This window comes from Anguilla anguilla, chromosome 10, assembly GCF_013347855.1.
Source record: "Anguilla anguilla isolate fAngAng1 chromosome 10, fAngAng1.pri, whole genome shotgun sequence".
In the NCBI taxonomy this organism is placed as follows: domain Eukaryota; kingdom Metazoa; phylum Chordata; class Actinopteri; order Anguilliformes; family Anguillidae; genus Anguilla; species Anguilla anguilla.
The window spans coordinates 44,405,167-44,420,553 of NC_049210.1; the positions used below are offsets into that span (position 1 = coordinate 44,405,167).

A 15,387-nucleotide genomic window follows, 5' to 3' on the forward strand; every position below is an offset into this window, starting at 1 on the left:
CATGAACATTCCAAAAAATTATGTTAATATCTGTGCTTCTCTCTAGATTGCTAGAGATAGTGGAATGGAGATATCTCTCTCCAGACAATCAGACATCCGTGTGCAGACTTTGAAGATTAAAGCTTCTTTAAAGCCAAAGACAAAGCAATTTCACGTTGGGTCGAGAGCGGTTGCACGAAGAAAACAAAGACATCTCTGGTGACTGAAACAAATGCAATTTTAAGGCTTATTATTGCATTATGAGGTGAGAAATTACGATTGGTTCAAGGAATGGTGGAGTCCAGAGGGTATTTCTGTTGGCTGGCCGGTCGGGGGATACTCCAGAAGGCCACAGATGTGAAACGTAGCTAGTGAGAAGCCATGGAGCTTCGGTGCGGATAAGATTCTGCTTTAAACTTCAGCCAGAACTGGATCTGCAAAACCAGACTGTATGTCGGGTGGAGATAAGGGAGAGGGGATCGGTGGGGGGTGGGGTGGGGGTGTACCGGTACTCTACCCTCTCCTGATTCACGTACGGCTACTTCTCTCCTCATGCATATGCAAACAGCCCTCACCGGTGCGCCGTGTTATCCTGTTTGTCTCTCTGTTTCGCCGTTCATGACTATTCATGTCCGCCCAGAACAATAACTCAGACGCTCGCCCGCACACGCGTGCGTGGAGACGAGCGATCTCGCACGGATTTGCGTCCGCGAATCCCAACGCAGCGGCCGTCTACGCCGTACGTCAGCAGATCGAATGCAGGCAGACGGTTTTTTTTTTTCAGACGAGTGGAGGAAAAGCTGTACTGGGATCAATGAGACAGCGCCGTGCTAACAAAACTGCCCGCGCGTTAGCGGAGAAGCTATCGCCACAGAACGGTTCGCGAACACCATGCCCCCTTTTTAACGAGCATTCTCCTTTCATTTAGCCCCGGTAAATAAAACAACAATGGCATGTAATGGTTTTCATCCCACCTCTCCCGGCTTTGGAAGAAATGATTCATCCTAGAGGTTCCTGATGAAAGCAGCTTTCAGAGATCCAGATGAGTTTTTTTTTGTTTTGTATTGATCATTGAATTTGAGAGGCTGCCGCTAATTATGATAAGGCCTCACGCATAATAAGAATCCTATGCCTGGGTTTATTTGTGAGGTCATCACGTTCTAAATTTCAAAGGTGAGTCATTCCAGAAACCTTTGATGTTTTTTCTTCAGTTAACAGTGCCAATAAGCAATTTACGGGGGCTTTCCTGGAAAATGTCTGCGAGGATAGATTTTTACAGAGATGAACAGGCACTGGCCGGAAATATGATCTTTAAAAAAAACTGACTAATAACAAGACAGAGATAAAACTGAGTAATATGTCACAAATTATACATTCGCACAAATTATACATTTTGGGCGGAGCACTCAATGAAGCTAGAATGTCAGCACATGTGGTATTGAGTAACGACAGTTTGGATTTCCAACTCTTTATTTTGCTGGAACACAGTTTGCCAAGAACATGACCTGTTTTTTATGCGAGTCACAGCGCAAGACTTTGGCAATCGAACGGAGAATCGGGGGGTTGGGCGAACACACGTGCCCTGAACATCTAGAGAAACGTGAACGACTTGACGTCCCGTGTTCCGCTAGAATCCAAGCCTCCACACCATTTTAGGCCTTAGATTCGGTTTGTTTAAAACCCATTTAAGCCCGCGGGCAACTAAAGTTGCCGAGGTCTCTACCACTCTTTTTCGATCTGTGAATATTGTCTGGAAGACTATAGATGCTTTAAAAACAATCATCATTACTTGAAAAAATACAATTAAAATTTGAAAAAAAACAACTGGAAAACATGTTCATATGGAAGGAAGTGCAAATGATTATGTGTAAGAAGTCTCTGGGAAAAATCTGGGCATTAATGGGTTAAGAAAGCGAAGCGTCAGAACCGAACCCCGGAGCGGACGCGTACCTTTTCGGTTCTCTTGGCGCCGACGTGGTGCACCATCTTGTCCCTCCAGTCCCCGGGGGACAGGCTGCCCGGCCCGTCCAGCACGGAGTCCTCCGACTGCACGCGGGGGCCACGCCACCTCCTGGGGCTGGGGCGCTGGTAGCCGAACTCGCCCACGGACATGGTCCTCTCGGGCAGCTCGTGGGGGGGCGGCCGGGCGCTCTGCGGGCGGGGGGGGCCGGACGCGTCCATGCTGTACGTGCGGGCCGAGAGGGGGCGCTGCTGCTGCATTCGGTGGACCATCTGCGGCGGGGGGCCCCGCCCCATGGCCTGGATCTCCCAGTAGGTCATGTACTCCCCGTCGTGCATGCGGCGGGCGTCCTGGTAGGTCAGGGAGGCGTTGGAGCAGGTGCTGCCCTGCCTCTGGACGGGGGCCCTTGGGGGGTACCGGTCCTTGCCCCAGCCTTCCACAGACCTGGGCGGGGCCCTCTGATGGGGCGGGTGGAGGTAAGGCGGGGCGTTGTTGCGGTTGGAGTAGTTGGTGTTGGCCAGGGAGTGATGGGGGGGAGGGAGGTACATTTGGTCGGGTGGCACCGGGGTCCTCTGTGCCCAAAGGTTGTCGGCGGGCACAGCGCTGCTGGTGTACTGGATGTTGTACTGGGGCGGGGGCACGCCGGCGGGGACCGACACCCTCCCTCCCGCGCTGGCGTCGCACCTGACCGGGGCCCTGGAGGCGGGGAGGAGGTCTGGGGAGGCCGCCGAGGATCCTGGGTAGAGCGGAACCGCGTAGTCGTCGAGGAGGGAGGCGGAGTTGCTCCGAGCGAAGCTCTGGCCTTGGGCGGCGGCTTCCGCCATTCTGGCCTCGTCTGACCCAGCACTGCCATCGACGCCGCAGACCACCATCCCGCCCGCCGGCACGTTGGAGTCGCTCTGGGACTTGACCACGGCGCTGGAGGGCCCTCTTCTCAGAGTGGAGAGCTCCTCCGCCTTTTGGGAGAGCGGCAGCTCGCCGCTGGACGCCACGTCCACCTTGGCGCTCTGAACCACCTCAAACTTCGCCATTTCGTCCGCGTGCCCGTTGACGTGTTCGGCGAAGGTCAGCTTCTGGGCCTGGTTCCCGTTCAGAAGAAGCACCCGGGCGGGACCCTCGTTGTTGTTGTCCTCAGCCGGCCCTTTCTGAAGGTCCCCGGTGGCGTAGACGTCCACGGTGTCGCCGAGGCCGCGAAGCTGCACCCCGTTGTCCGGCAACAGCTGGGACACGTTCATGTTCACCTGGTCCCACCTGCTGTAGGGGTCTCCCACGCCGTTTCTCAGGTCCAGGTCCCCGTCGATGAGCGTCAGCCTCTCCTCCGCGGCGAGCTCAGGCTCGCTCGTCTTCTCGGTGCTCGACTCGTGCTCCTGCTGGGTGTTCCCCACGGGCTGCGGAGACGGGTTCGGTCCGTTCCCGTTCTGCAGGAGGGGCGTCGTGTCCTCCAGCTGGTTCTGATTTTCATCCTCAAGCCTGGAATAAAAATTTTTATTATTTTTTTTAAAACAAACAAATATGAGGCACAGCTTGTGTTCCATTCTCACAGGAGAAAAACTGGGCTGTGCAGCGGCGTGACTTCACAGAATATCACCATAAAACATGGGTCTGGGCTTATTGCTTTTTCTGTAAAACCGTAATATGGAGGGAGCACAAAGTCTGTGGGAAAAGGTCAACCGTCTCGTTTATCCACTGAGGCAGAAATATCACCGACATTATAAAATCCAGCTGGAAAAAAAGACTTAAACGTTCTGTGGAATACTATCACAGCGGTTTTAACCAAAATAATTTTGGAAAACTGCACTACAAGTTATTTATTATTCGGATTGAACGCGCTGCCGGAACTCTCAGACTGAAAGCAGATTGTGCAGATTATGAAAAAGTGACTTCAAGGATTTCAGATTTCAGTGACGTCCGGAAACAATCACAACACACAACACTTCCTAAATGCGGAGGGGAAAATCCCGCTCACCTGCACTGACGTGTGACGGGAGGCCTAGCCTCCCTCTCAGGTGTGCAGACGGAGATGTCCGGGCTGCTGTCCGTGGTCATCGACACGGTGTCGGACATGTGCGAGGGAGACGAGCAGTTGCTGTTGTTCTGGTTACTGTTGGTCATCGCTTCGTCGAGGAGAGAGTCTGCATCTTTAGCGTCATCTGTCGAAAAACAAGAGAACGATTTCATCAAAACGCCCTTTAGATGGCATAACTAAATCAGGCCCTCCGCGTTTACTCAAAATATAGCATGTTGCTGGAGATCTACCTAATTTGGCACACCTGATTCTACTAAGTAGCAGCTCAACAGGACCGCTAGCTGTTGAATGAGGTGTGCTTTGTTACGGCTGGATTGAAAACCGACAGGAAGGTCGATCTCCAGGATCAGGACTGGGCAGCCTTGCTGTAGGGCAGCGCAGACAAGTCTGCTGTACGCTGCGTGTGATTGGTGCTTGCTACATTACCTTTCTTGTCCTTGCTGAGCGTCACCACCTTGGGCTGGCAGTTGGAGCTGTCAATCAGAGGAGGACGCATCTCCGCCATCTTCATCTCCTCCTTCCCCGACTCCTCAGACTCCTGCTGAGGGAGCAAGCGAACAGACAACACACACAGCGGTATTCAATTGAACCGCCATGAACCACTATCTTCAGTAAGACAACACATTATGCGCAAATCCGTATCCTCATCTTAACAGAACAAAAAGTTCAGCGCGCGCGCATCTTTTATGGATGAAAAGACGGAAATCCCTTTGATCTTCGCGTCTCTGTTTTTAACTCAAAGGCTCGAAGCATTAAAGGAATACTTGCTTACATCGCTTATTGAAGCTGTGTGCGGTGGGGAAAATTAATAGACGCCTTGAGCCCGGGAGCACGCCGGAGGTAGGCGACTGATGACGGCCATTTTACACGCGCGTTGTCCAGAGCCGTAATGGACTCCGTGCAAATAAATACTTCCTGATGGACGTCAAGCGCTTGTAGAGTCCAACTGAAACCATGCTGCCGTCTGACCTGAGAAGACAAGGCTGAGTAGCTCGCTGCTCTGTCAGCTCAACCTTAAATGAGGTTCGAGTTTACCTCTCCAGGTAATCCTGATCTGTTGTCGTGACTACAGGGGAAAGGCCCCGTCCTGCTTCTGCGGCTTGGCCCGCGGTCACCGTGATAAACTACAAGCGTGATTCAACAAGAAAATGGCCGCCTGCAGGCTGGCGTGTTTGCTGAGGCAAATCAGTCATGAAAATTCAGCCTGGCTGCCTTTCTGCCTGGCCAGAATGCATTAGACTGTCTACCTGTAGTTTTGAGATGAACCATTAGGGCTCCGACAATGCAGAAAAACACTTGGAGCGGGGGGTTACCCCACACAGCATCGCAGTCCTAATTATAGCTCTGTGATGTCCTGTTATTTCATCCGTCACAATAAAAGGATGTGAAGCAAATTGCTCGCGGTCATGAGGAATCCCACGTTCCCTCCTCAGCTTCGGAATAACAACAAAACAAAAAAACCGGGCGTCGCAGTAAATTATGCGCCTATTGTTTCCGTTTTCAAAACTACTTCCGATGTCTGTTTTGGCGTCGCAAACACGACCCACATAAGTATGTGACCTTGAATACTCAGCGTGGATCATCCACCCTCTATAAAAACCCGTAGTAAACAGCCGATTCATTACCATGTGCACTGAAAATATGTATCAAAGGTCAGCTGATATAAATAAACGTCCGTGAAGGTCCAGATTCGTGCGTAATACCGTGGGAGGCTGCTCGTGAGTATCTGCCGTCCCGTTGTTGAGGGTCTGTGGGGCGGTTTGGACGTTTGGGTCGTCCGGCGTGTCCACGGGTTCGGGCGTGGGCTCGGGTGTGCTGGGGACCTCGGAGCCGTTAACAGCAGCTGCTGCTGCAGTTGGATCCCCTTCCACCGTCTCTCCCTGGCCTCCGGCAAGTTCAATTACCTGCAGGTTAAATTAAAACACAGCGGTAAAATGAAACTACTCCTCGGGGGAAAGGGTCTCCGAACGCTGTGTTTAAGTAAGATTAATCATGAATTCCAGTGAGCACATTGCAGTGCAGTTCTAGAACATTTACTTCATTATCCACACCTAAGATTAATGAATAGAAAGTACAAAAAGAAACAGAATTGATATACACAACTATTAATAAATTCATGGCTTTTTATAATATTAAATGCATGATTAATGCTCTAAGTCAAGTCCCTGTAAGCACGTTTACACCCAAAACAGTTTTTCTTTTCTTTTTTTTTTTAACTGAAGTACTCTTCAAAAGAGAGAAAAAATTCCCTCTGCATTCCTGGAGGAAATACGAATCACGGATAAAAAGGCTTCCCACTAATGTCATGTTATTGGAATGTGCCTTCCTTCACAGATAAGTGAAACCCATCTCAAAGCTGAAATGCCCTGCCTTGGCCCCGGAATCGGAGACTAGCACAGGCAGGCAACGCGGCGCCACACACCTTCACTCCTACGTCCTGCAGACCCACTTCCGGCAGTTTGGCCTCTCTGTCCGCCTCGTCCCCCGAGCCCTCCTCCTTGCGCCTGTGGGCGATGCTCTGGGCCGTCTTCACCATGTTCTTCAGCTCCTCGGGGTACGGGGTCGGGTAGCGCTTCAGATTGCCCTCCTGCAACAACGCAGAGACGCGTAACCATGACGGCAGACACTCTTTTGGCGCGCGGCGTGGACGTCACGGCAACGCATCACAGGCAAGAAGAACAATCGCCCTTTCTGACCCTTCCAAAGAGAGACGGCCTGTGGCTTCTGAGAACAGTGACAGCGGCATCATTATAGGCAAATTTGCACTGGTCTGCCAGGAGCACGCAACTGCAGCCAATCAGATCGGGCTCAGCGGTCAACACTTCCTGGAGAGGTGCGCGGTGGGTCGAGGGGTACGCGGGAGCGCCACACCCCGAGGAAAGGAGCTTTTTTTTGGTACTGACCCGCGGAGGGGCCTCCCGCTCATCCTTGTCCTCGTCGCACTCGAAGGCCACTTGCGCCTTCTGCTTGCGTGTCTCCTCCCACAGGGAGGGGTTGAAGCTCTCATTGTCAGAGACGTGGATGTCTGGGGACAGGAAGAAAAGTGCGGAAACAATGGCACTTAAATAGAAGGCAAGGGTATTACATCAGTGCAGAGCAGCAGTTCATTAACCCTTTTTTAGCGCAGGTTTTATGAATGGTTTGTTTCTTGTTTTTTTTCAAAATTCTAAGTCAGTGTTCTAGAACTCCGTTGCTTTCAGTTACCAGCAGTGATCGTGACATCAGTATTAGAATGTTCAGCTAAGAACATTCTAATCACATATATGTGATGCCTTGAAGGGTTAAAATACTGCTTTTTTTCAGCCATCCATACATACAGTATAGCGCAAAAAATACAATGCTTTTAGTTCAGATGATTAAGGGGACCCAAGCATGCATAGAGTTTGGAACGCAAAGACTGGAGAATTTTGATTGCCTATGATTTTGATCTAGTCACAGATGTAATTAAATACTAAATGAATGCTCTCGCTGCAATAATCTAGCATCTCAAATGGTGGTCAGTTTGCACAAACAGCCCAATATGTTATTTTGTACAGTCTAACAGCCAAAGTGCTGAAGCCAGGTGCCCAGAATTACGCATCGTTCTCATTGAAGTGCTCGCAGCTGTAAAACCTCTCGACACTCATTAGTAACACTTCCTGAAAATTCAGCGCTGTGAATGACTGCAAGAATAACAGCCCACATGACTGCAGATAGCGTGTGCTTAATGCAATTAGACATATTTCGCATTCCACAGAGGGCCAGTTCAATCACTCTGAAAACCGCAATGAGATTCTGAAAGGGAAAAACATCTAACGGATATCTAACCAACGGTCTAGCCGGTTTTCATTCGGGCATGACTTTGACAGGGACACAAAAAAGGTGTCGTTATCTGGGCCTTGTTCGACTGGATGTGAGGTTTCTCAAAATATGTTCCAAGACAGAATAAATTATGTAGGTGCTCAAAAATAACAAGCGTCTCTGCAGGTTATGACTGGCAGGGAAAGGCAAGCGCAAGGCTGTGCGTTCTCATTCGCTTTAAAGGATTCATTTTTTTCTTACCCCCCTTATTAAGTTATTCCCTAAGTTACAGAGAATACTTTTAAAATTATTATTTGTCTTTTTCCACTTATGATTTGGCCATTACGTTACATTACAGTTATTTGGCAGACGCTTTTATCCAAAGTGACGTACAATAAGTTCATATCGAAGGTCATAAGCAGTGAGTGCTGAGACCCTTAAGTGATACAGGAAGTCTGATTTTGCCTGGCCACTCACAGTCCTCTGTCCTCGGTTGCTGTGGGAACATGTAGTTTGTGAGCACGGTCTTATGGGTCTCCTCATCCTCCTCCTTCTGCAGGGGAATGAGTGGCTTGGACTGCAAGAAACAGGAAATGATGTCACTGAGTTTGAACACCATTATGGTAAATTATCACTGATTTCATGCTCAGAATACATCACACTGTTAGAAATGTCATATCACCATAAATTAAGAACCTTAGAAAATCGAACACTCCATGGTCGTTTTGTGATAATCTGTGGTATAAAAAGGCCAAGAAATATTCTCTGTTTTGACACATTTTTCAACAAAAATTAAAAATCAATAAGGTTCCTCTTACTTTTTCATTGATCCTGGCACCACTGACTTAAATCACCCCAATAAGCAATTATTCTGCTATTCAGCAATTTATTTTGCAGAAATGAGAGACCGTTTCTACTACTGAAAAATGATTCAATGCTAGAATGCTTTACCTCTAGAGCACTTGTTGTGCGAAATTAAAACCATTTATCCTGAATCGAGTGTTACAGTGCCAATGAGAAACTCAAAAAAACTACTCAATCCAAACTGCTCCTAAATATGGAAACGTCTTGGTAGAGGACAGATACCAAGTGAGTGCACCTTAAGACATATTTTTATGAATAACAAAAGACAAAATGAGGTCTTCGCACGATGACTCTGTGACTCTGAGTCCCCACCTGGTTTTCGGACAGCCACATGGCAGTCAGCCGGCTCAGCTTGGAGAAGCTGAAGGGCAAGTTCTTCAACCTTCGGAGGGCAACGGAAGGACACATTACCACAAACTCAACAGCACACTGACACACACACACACACACACAGCAACGGAAGGACACATTACCACAAACTCAACAGCACACTGACACACACACACACACACACAGCAACGGAAGGACACATTACCACAAACTCAACAGCACACACACACACACACACAGCAACGGAAGAGCACATTAACACAAACACAACAGCACACTGACACACACACACACACACACAGCAACGAAAGGACACATTACCACAAACTCAACAGCAGATCTAATCACGCACAGCAATGGAAGAGCACATTACCACAAACTCAACAGCAACAGCACACACACAAACGATCAGCTGGCTGAACAGTTCAGATTATACAGCACACCTGCTGGAATCTGAATGAAAGCACAGCGCTAAGAGGATTATACTTTTCAACCTGCCGAGGATTAGCCAAATGTTTCCTTTTTTATATTTTTGTTGTGCCACTGACACAACAACTATGCATGTATGGCCATTCCCCAAGGTGCTGTTCTAAATTAGGAAATATTCACATGGTGTGCAAATTTCTCCAAATGAAAACTTTTATTTTTCGCTCATAAAAATTCAGAGCTATATTTTAATTGCTTGGCATATGTCAGGTAACCGACTAAAAATGCAAGAGTAAAGCATCTGAGTCTGGAGAATGGGAGTTGGGGACGTACTTGTTGTCACTGAGGTTGATGACTTTGAGTTTGTCCATGTCTCCCATCTCCTCTGGCAGGGTCTCCAGCTTGTTAGAGTGCAGAAACAGTATGGTCACTGTCTTCCACTTCCCGATCTGCATGAGAAGACATTCAACACACATGTATTACCATACGGATCTGCTACTATTCATGTTAAATGCATTGGTGAAGACTCCTAAAACATCTCTCTTTTTCCCTGAAGATCCTCTGTCGATTCGAGCCCACACTAGACAACAGCGTGCACATCCATCAATACGTGTTTGTGGCAATCGATGTTCCTTTTCACTTGTCAGTTCCCCTAATGGAGTAGAGTGGTTTTCATGATGGAGGGCTACGCAACCTACGCCATGCAGTACAGACAGATCATAAACGGCTGGCTGTTTCTGCAGTAGTTTTTGCCTGATGGCACAGAGTGTTCCCTGCTGAAAAAAGCCTCTCTCCCTGAGCTAAAACATGACCAATCACGTGCTGCCCTGTGGGGACAGCCAATCGCAGTTGGTCACAGCACTACAGCCATATTATTACCTTTTCTGGCCATTACTAGAGGCCACGAGATGAGATGAGATGAGAGATCTTAAAGGACTGCTTCAAAACAGAATCATACTGCTTGTAGAGGGGCATGCGCTCAAAATATGCCTGGAAATTGGTTGAATGACCAAGTAAGCAATGATTTTTTTTTAAATAAGCAAAATACAACACTCCACCAAAACGAAACTGGCATCAGAGTATTAAGTAGAGAAATGAAATGCGCTCCAAAAGTATGGGGACACCTGAACATATGTACTTGCTGAACGTCTCATTCCAAAACAATGGGCATTAACATTTTGCTGCTGTAGTAGCTTCTTCTCATCTGGGAAGGCTTTCCAGTAGAGGGGTAGAGGTCAGTCACGTTCTTCCCCACCAAACTCAGCAAACCATTTCTGTATTAACCTTGCCCTGTGTACGGGCACTGTCATGCTGAAACAGGAAAGGGCCTTACCCAAACCTTTTCCACGAAGTTGGAAGCGCACACTTCTCTAGAAATTGATTGTATGCTGTAGAATTAAGATTTCCATTCACTGAAACTAAGGGGCCAAACCCAAACCATAAAAAAACAGCCCCAGTCCATTATTCCTCCTCCAGCAAACTTTACAGTTGGCAGTATGCATTCCGCCAAGCCCAGGTTTATCCGTCAGACTGCCAGATAGCAAAGCGTGACTCATCACTCCAAAGAACGTGTTTCCACTGCTCTACAGTCCAACAGCGGTGCACTTTGCACCACTCCAGCCTACACTTGGCATTGTGCATGGTGACCTTAAGCTTGTGTTGCAGCTGCTTGCCCATGGAATCCCATTTCATGAAGCTCTTGACGAACAGATCTTGTGCCAACGTTGTTTCCAGAGGCAGTTTGGAGCTCGGTAGTGAGTGTTGCAGGCGAGGACAGATTTTTATGTGCTACACGCTTCAGCACTCGGCGGGCCCGTTCTGTGAGCTTGTGTGGCCTACCGCTTCACGGCTGAGCTGTTGTTGCTCCTACATGTTTCCACTTCACACTAACAGCACTTACAGTCGCCAATGTTTGTCAACGGTGATTGCATGGCTGTATGCTCGATGCATTTTATGCACCTTTTAGCAGTGGGCATGGCTGAAACAGCCAACACCACCAATTTGGAGGGGTGTCTGCGTACTTTCGGAAATGTAGTGTATGTCAGACAGGAGCTGAAAGGTGCAGATCTGGTTTGCGCTGGGGAGTCCTTCTGGAGGCTGTAAACCACACGAGTTTTTAACTGGCAGGTTTGGCCGCGCATGAGGCCCGCTATCTCGCGATGACGCGCTCAGGACCCTGGAGCTCACCTCAGGGGGCAGCTGGGTGAGGAAGTTGTGGTCCGCGGCGAAGGTTCGCAGGTTTGCACACTGCCCCACGGAGGAGGGCAGCGCCTCCATCTCGTTGAAGCTGCAGTCCAGCTCCTCCAGAGCCGTGAGCCTAAAGGGTAGGAGGAGAAACGGGTCAGAACCTCTGCGAGCTCCAAGAGAGCTAGCGTCCGTCGTGACAACGACAGACACTAAAGAACTGAGTCCATTTGCACAGCAGCTATCCCTTTCGATTTGATATTTATTATTTTAAAATGTGTTAAGAGCCTCGAGATTGAGAGAATGCAAGGGGGAAAAGGCCAGAGCTCAACAGATCACTATCAGAGTAAGTCCTTTGCAGGGATTTGCTTCTTCTTTTTTTTTTTTACAAGGCATCAAAGTAAGTCAGTTAATTCACATGGCTATGTGTTCAGAATCTTTCTCAAAGGAGAAGCCTTAGCGTGTGTTAAATAGCAACTGTCTGAGAACTCAGCGAGGAAAAAGGACTTCTTTCCGTTTTTAAAGGCGAAGTTCCGATAAAATGCCGTGTTTGAAATGAGGTTTATGGAGTTTGTACACAGCAGCTTAATTTGAGGGAAGCTCCTTATCTTCAGAAAGAAAAATGTTCAAAGGTCATTTTATTAAAATACACCGGCAGGAATTTGAATGAAAGCACAACCCAAAGGGGATTACATTCCAACCTGCCAAGGATTAGTCAAATGCTGTTTTTGTTACACTATTAGTTCAACAGCAAGAAAGTAATACAATTTCCATACTGACACATAATGGATATTTCCTATGGTGATGTTCCAAGGCATACGAATGAATATTAAAACAGTGTTAAAATTACCAAATGTAAAAACCTGCTGTTCCAACAGTAGGGGAGCTGGCATGAAAATGTATTACTTTAATAATGTAAAATACATAAAGGTATGTACCCAGAGTTTCAAGCAATTAACCAAAACCTTCACCTTAGTGAAAGTCGAAATAGGTCAAATCAGTTCATCATACCAATTAGGAAAAAGACTTTATAAAAGCAAACGTATGTCGATAATCCTTTTCTCCTGCAGAGCAACAACGGCCAGTTTGGTGTTAAGAGGCTGGGGAACTGGGGCGTGTCGTAAATTAGACTACGCAGTTACACAATAGTGTCGTAAAAAAGGACCAGGGGGGCGGGGGCGGGGGGGGGCACACCTCTCTGTGGCCCCCAACTTGATTGGCACGCCGACTCCATGCCAATGTGCGGGAAGTTGAGGGTGGTGGCAGTGAGTCATGCTCAACACATCTCAGCACTTCCTGTTGACCTCCGCGCACTCGCAGGGAGTCTGCTTCCTGAGCACTAAGAATAGCCGCCAGACATCCCACAGAAACCCCACTGCTGGCTGTGTGTTTTTAATTTACAGCACATGGGCCACCTTCTCCTCCTCAGCGCTGACGAATGCACGTCGAGCCACGCTTGAAAATCGAGTTCCAGTACATCTCTTCTTGAGAAAATGACCACAGTGTTTCCCCTGCACCTGAAATCCCCCAGATGCTTAATGTGAGAAATTAATAACGCTCCACAAATACTTAGATTGGATTAACAGATGTGGAGGAGAAGTACTCCTTTCAGATCTTAATCACAAGGAAACGTAAAATCAAAGCTTAAGCAGGCTTATAATTGGTCTGGCTGACAATCCACACAAAGGATTAAAGTGACTTCTTTGCTACATTTTTTTAATAATCTGTGCACATCCACTTTTCATAATCCTGGTTTAGAAAACGCAAGCGACACATGTGGGACAATTAGCCTATTTCTAACCAATCGCTTTAACGGATCGCTAGAGAAAATGTGTAAATCCGAAGCATCCTATGGCCTGCGTGTTCCACTAGCGCCAGATTAGTGCTAATAATCTGTGGTCCTGTCTGACCAAGGGACCCAGTGCTAGATAAACCTACAGCATGAACACCAAGGCCACTCAGCACAATTACCGGCCTACTCTGGCCCACTTCAGCGACAGCGGATTGGTCCGGCACACCTGGACCAGAGGTCGAGCGGGAGTCAGGCGGTGCGGTACTCACCCGCCTACCGAGTCCGGCAGGTGCAAGAGCTGGTTCTCGTCCACTTTCAGCGCGGTCAGTTTCTTCAGGGAGCCTGTGGAGCAGGAAGATTAATTAATCAATGGAGGAGCTGCAGGCCTGACACTAACTGCTATTGATTGGGTTTGCTTTTCTCCAACAGACTGAAAAATTCAGGTGCGTCATCGTTTTTTTTTTTTTTTTTTGGTTTGTTTGTTTTTTTTTTTTTTTCCAGATACAAAAAAAAATCATAATTCCATTGCAGACTGAAACTGTATATTTTCTCATTTACACTGACAGCACATAGCAGTGCCAACTTTCTGAAAAAAAAAGAAAACTTTCCAGAAAACGAACAGCCTCCCTCCCTTTCGCATGGCATTTCACGGTAAATGGTTTTTGAATTTCATTTTTCCTTGTGGTATCAAAAAATGGCAGATAATAGCCTTTCACTTGTCAGTCATTGCTGTCACACCATGTACAAAACAGCAGAAAAACCTTTCACACATCTAGGTTCTTGGGGTTTCGTGACCTGGTTCCGACACTGTTTTGCTACTGCATTATATTCATGGACAAAATATACATTTTTATGCTGTTCACTCTGATAAGAGAAGGAAAGTGTATATTTGGTCACTGGATACTGGAACTGTCATTAAGATGGTAGCAAAGATTTGACCAACAAAAGCAAAACCATGAAGTGACATGAATGTTTAACAGAGGTGTTGGCTACAAAATCCACAAGATTCTGCTTTCCTTTTCAATTCGGTTATCTTAGTTGATAAATCAGAGGGCTATGACTGTATAACAACCTGAGCCACATACTGCCCCAAGCACCAGGCAGTTTGAAGAGCATCTTTGAGGCCTACCACAGAACTAAGAGCTGACACCGCAGGCACGCTGGAATCTGGTTTTGATCCCATGATGCCGTTCACCTCGCGGAGCGGTGTGGGAGAGGATGAGTCATACCTTAGCCATTCACTGTGCCGCCATCGTTTGTTAGTGTACTGATAGAGGAGAGTAGATTTGTGGAAGCGTGTGGATGGATGGGCGACAAGTTTGACTGATTGCGTGGTACTATCATGCTCTGCTGTTTTTGTAGGCACCATTTCTCACAAACACATGATCACTGGAATAATACCCTCATTTGTACCTGTCATTGATATTTACTTTACGCATGGATTTCAAGAACATGTCATTGTCCTGATACTGCTATGGCTTCCTAATTGTTGTTTTGTACATATTATTCTTAAGTAACCCTGCATAATATATTATTTCTGCATGCAGTACTACTGTCCTGTGTCAGACGGTGTCATATCCACCTAGACTGCAGATGTGTCTGCTTAAACAGGTCTGAAGCAGTGCCCCAGTGACCATAAGAAGACTGTGCAGGTTTGAAAATGTGCTGGTTTCCAAATAAATCACTGGGAGAATTCGAGCAGTGCGAAGACACAGTCCTTTTCCTCCACTGGATTGGAACTAGACACAGTTGTACAATCATAGCAGTCACAGTTTCGAGTTTCACGTTTATTTACTTAAGACAAGGGACAAGGCACATTAATACACATAATGTTAAATGTGCCCGATGTTGCCATTGGGGCTCATTTTCATCGGGAATGGAAAAGCATGACAGAATGGCACATACACAGCAACCAATAAGCATCAAGTCCCCAGAAAGCACACAGAATCACACAACACATAGCAGCACATTGAGCAGATAGAGCACAGACAGCAGCACACAGCACTACATAGAGCATAAGGTGCCAGCAAAACATATACTGTGTAG

The 15,387-nt window shown here is 47.4% G+C and overlaps 1 protein-coding gene across 3 annotated transcripts in view; it reads right to left on the bottom strand.

Moving 5' to 3' along the window:
• LOC118206720 (erbin-like) overlaps positions 1–15,387 on the bottom strand; it is a 59,579-nt gene that overhangs the window by 5,384 nt on the left and 38,808 nt on the right. For 2 of the 3 annotated variants that reach the window (XM_035379744.1, XM_035379742.1), the window contains exons 10-20: positions 13,611–13,683; positions 11,553–11,682; positions 9,699–9,814; positions 8,922–8,991; positions 8,223–8,322; positions 6,869–6,990; positions 6,388–6,552; positions 5,669–5,869; positions 4,392–4,506; positions 3,906–4,089; positions 1,930–3,409 (exon numbers count right to left, since the gene is read on the bottom strand). In XM_035379744.1, coding sequence (XP_035235635.1) covers positions 1,930–3,409; positions 3,906–4,089; positions 4,392–4,506; positions 5,669–5,869; positions 6,388–6,552; positions 6,869–6,990; positions 8,223–8,322; positions 8,922–8,991; positions 9,699–9,814; positions 11,553–11,682; positions 13,611–13,683 — 2,756 coding nt within the window. The remainder of the gene's footprint in view (positions 1–1,929; positions 3,410–3,905; positions 4,090–4,391; positions 4,507–5,668; positions 5,870–6,387; positions 6,553–6,868; positions 6,991–8,222; positions 8,323–8,921; positions 8,992–9,698; positions 9,815–11,552; positions 11,683–13,610; positions 13,684–15,387) is intronic. The other variant, XM_035379743.1, reaches the window with a different exon arrangement.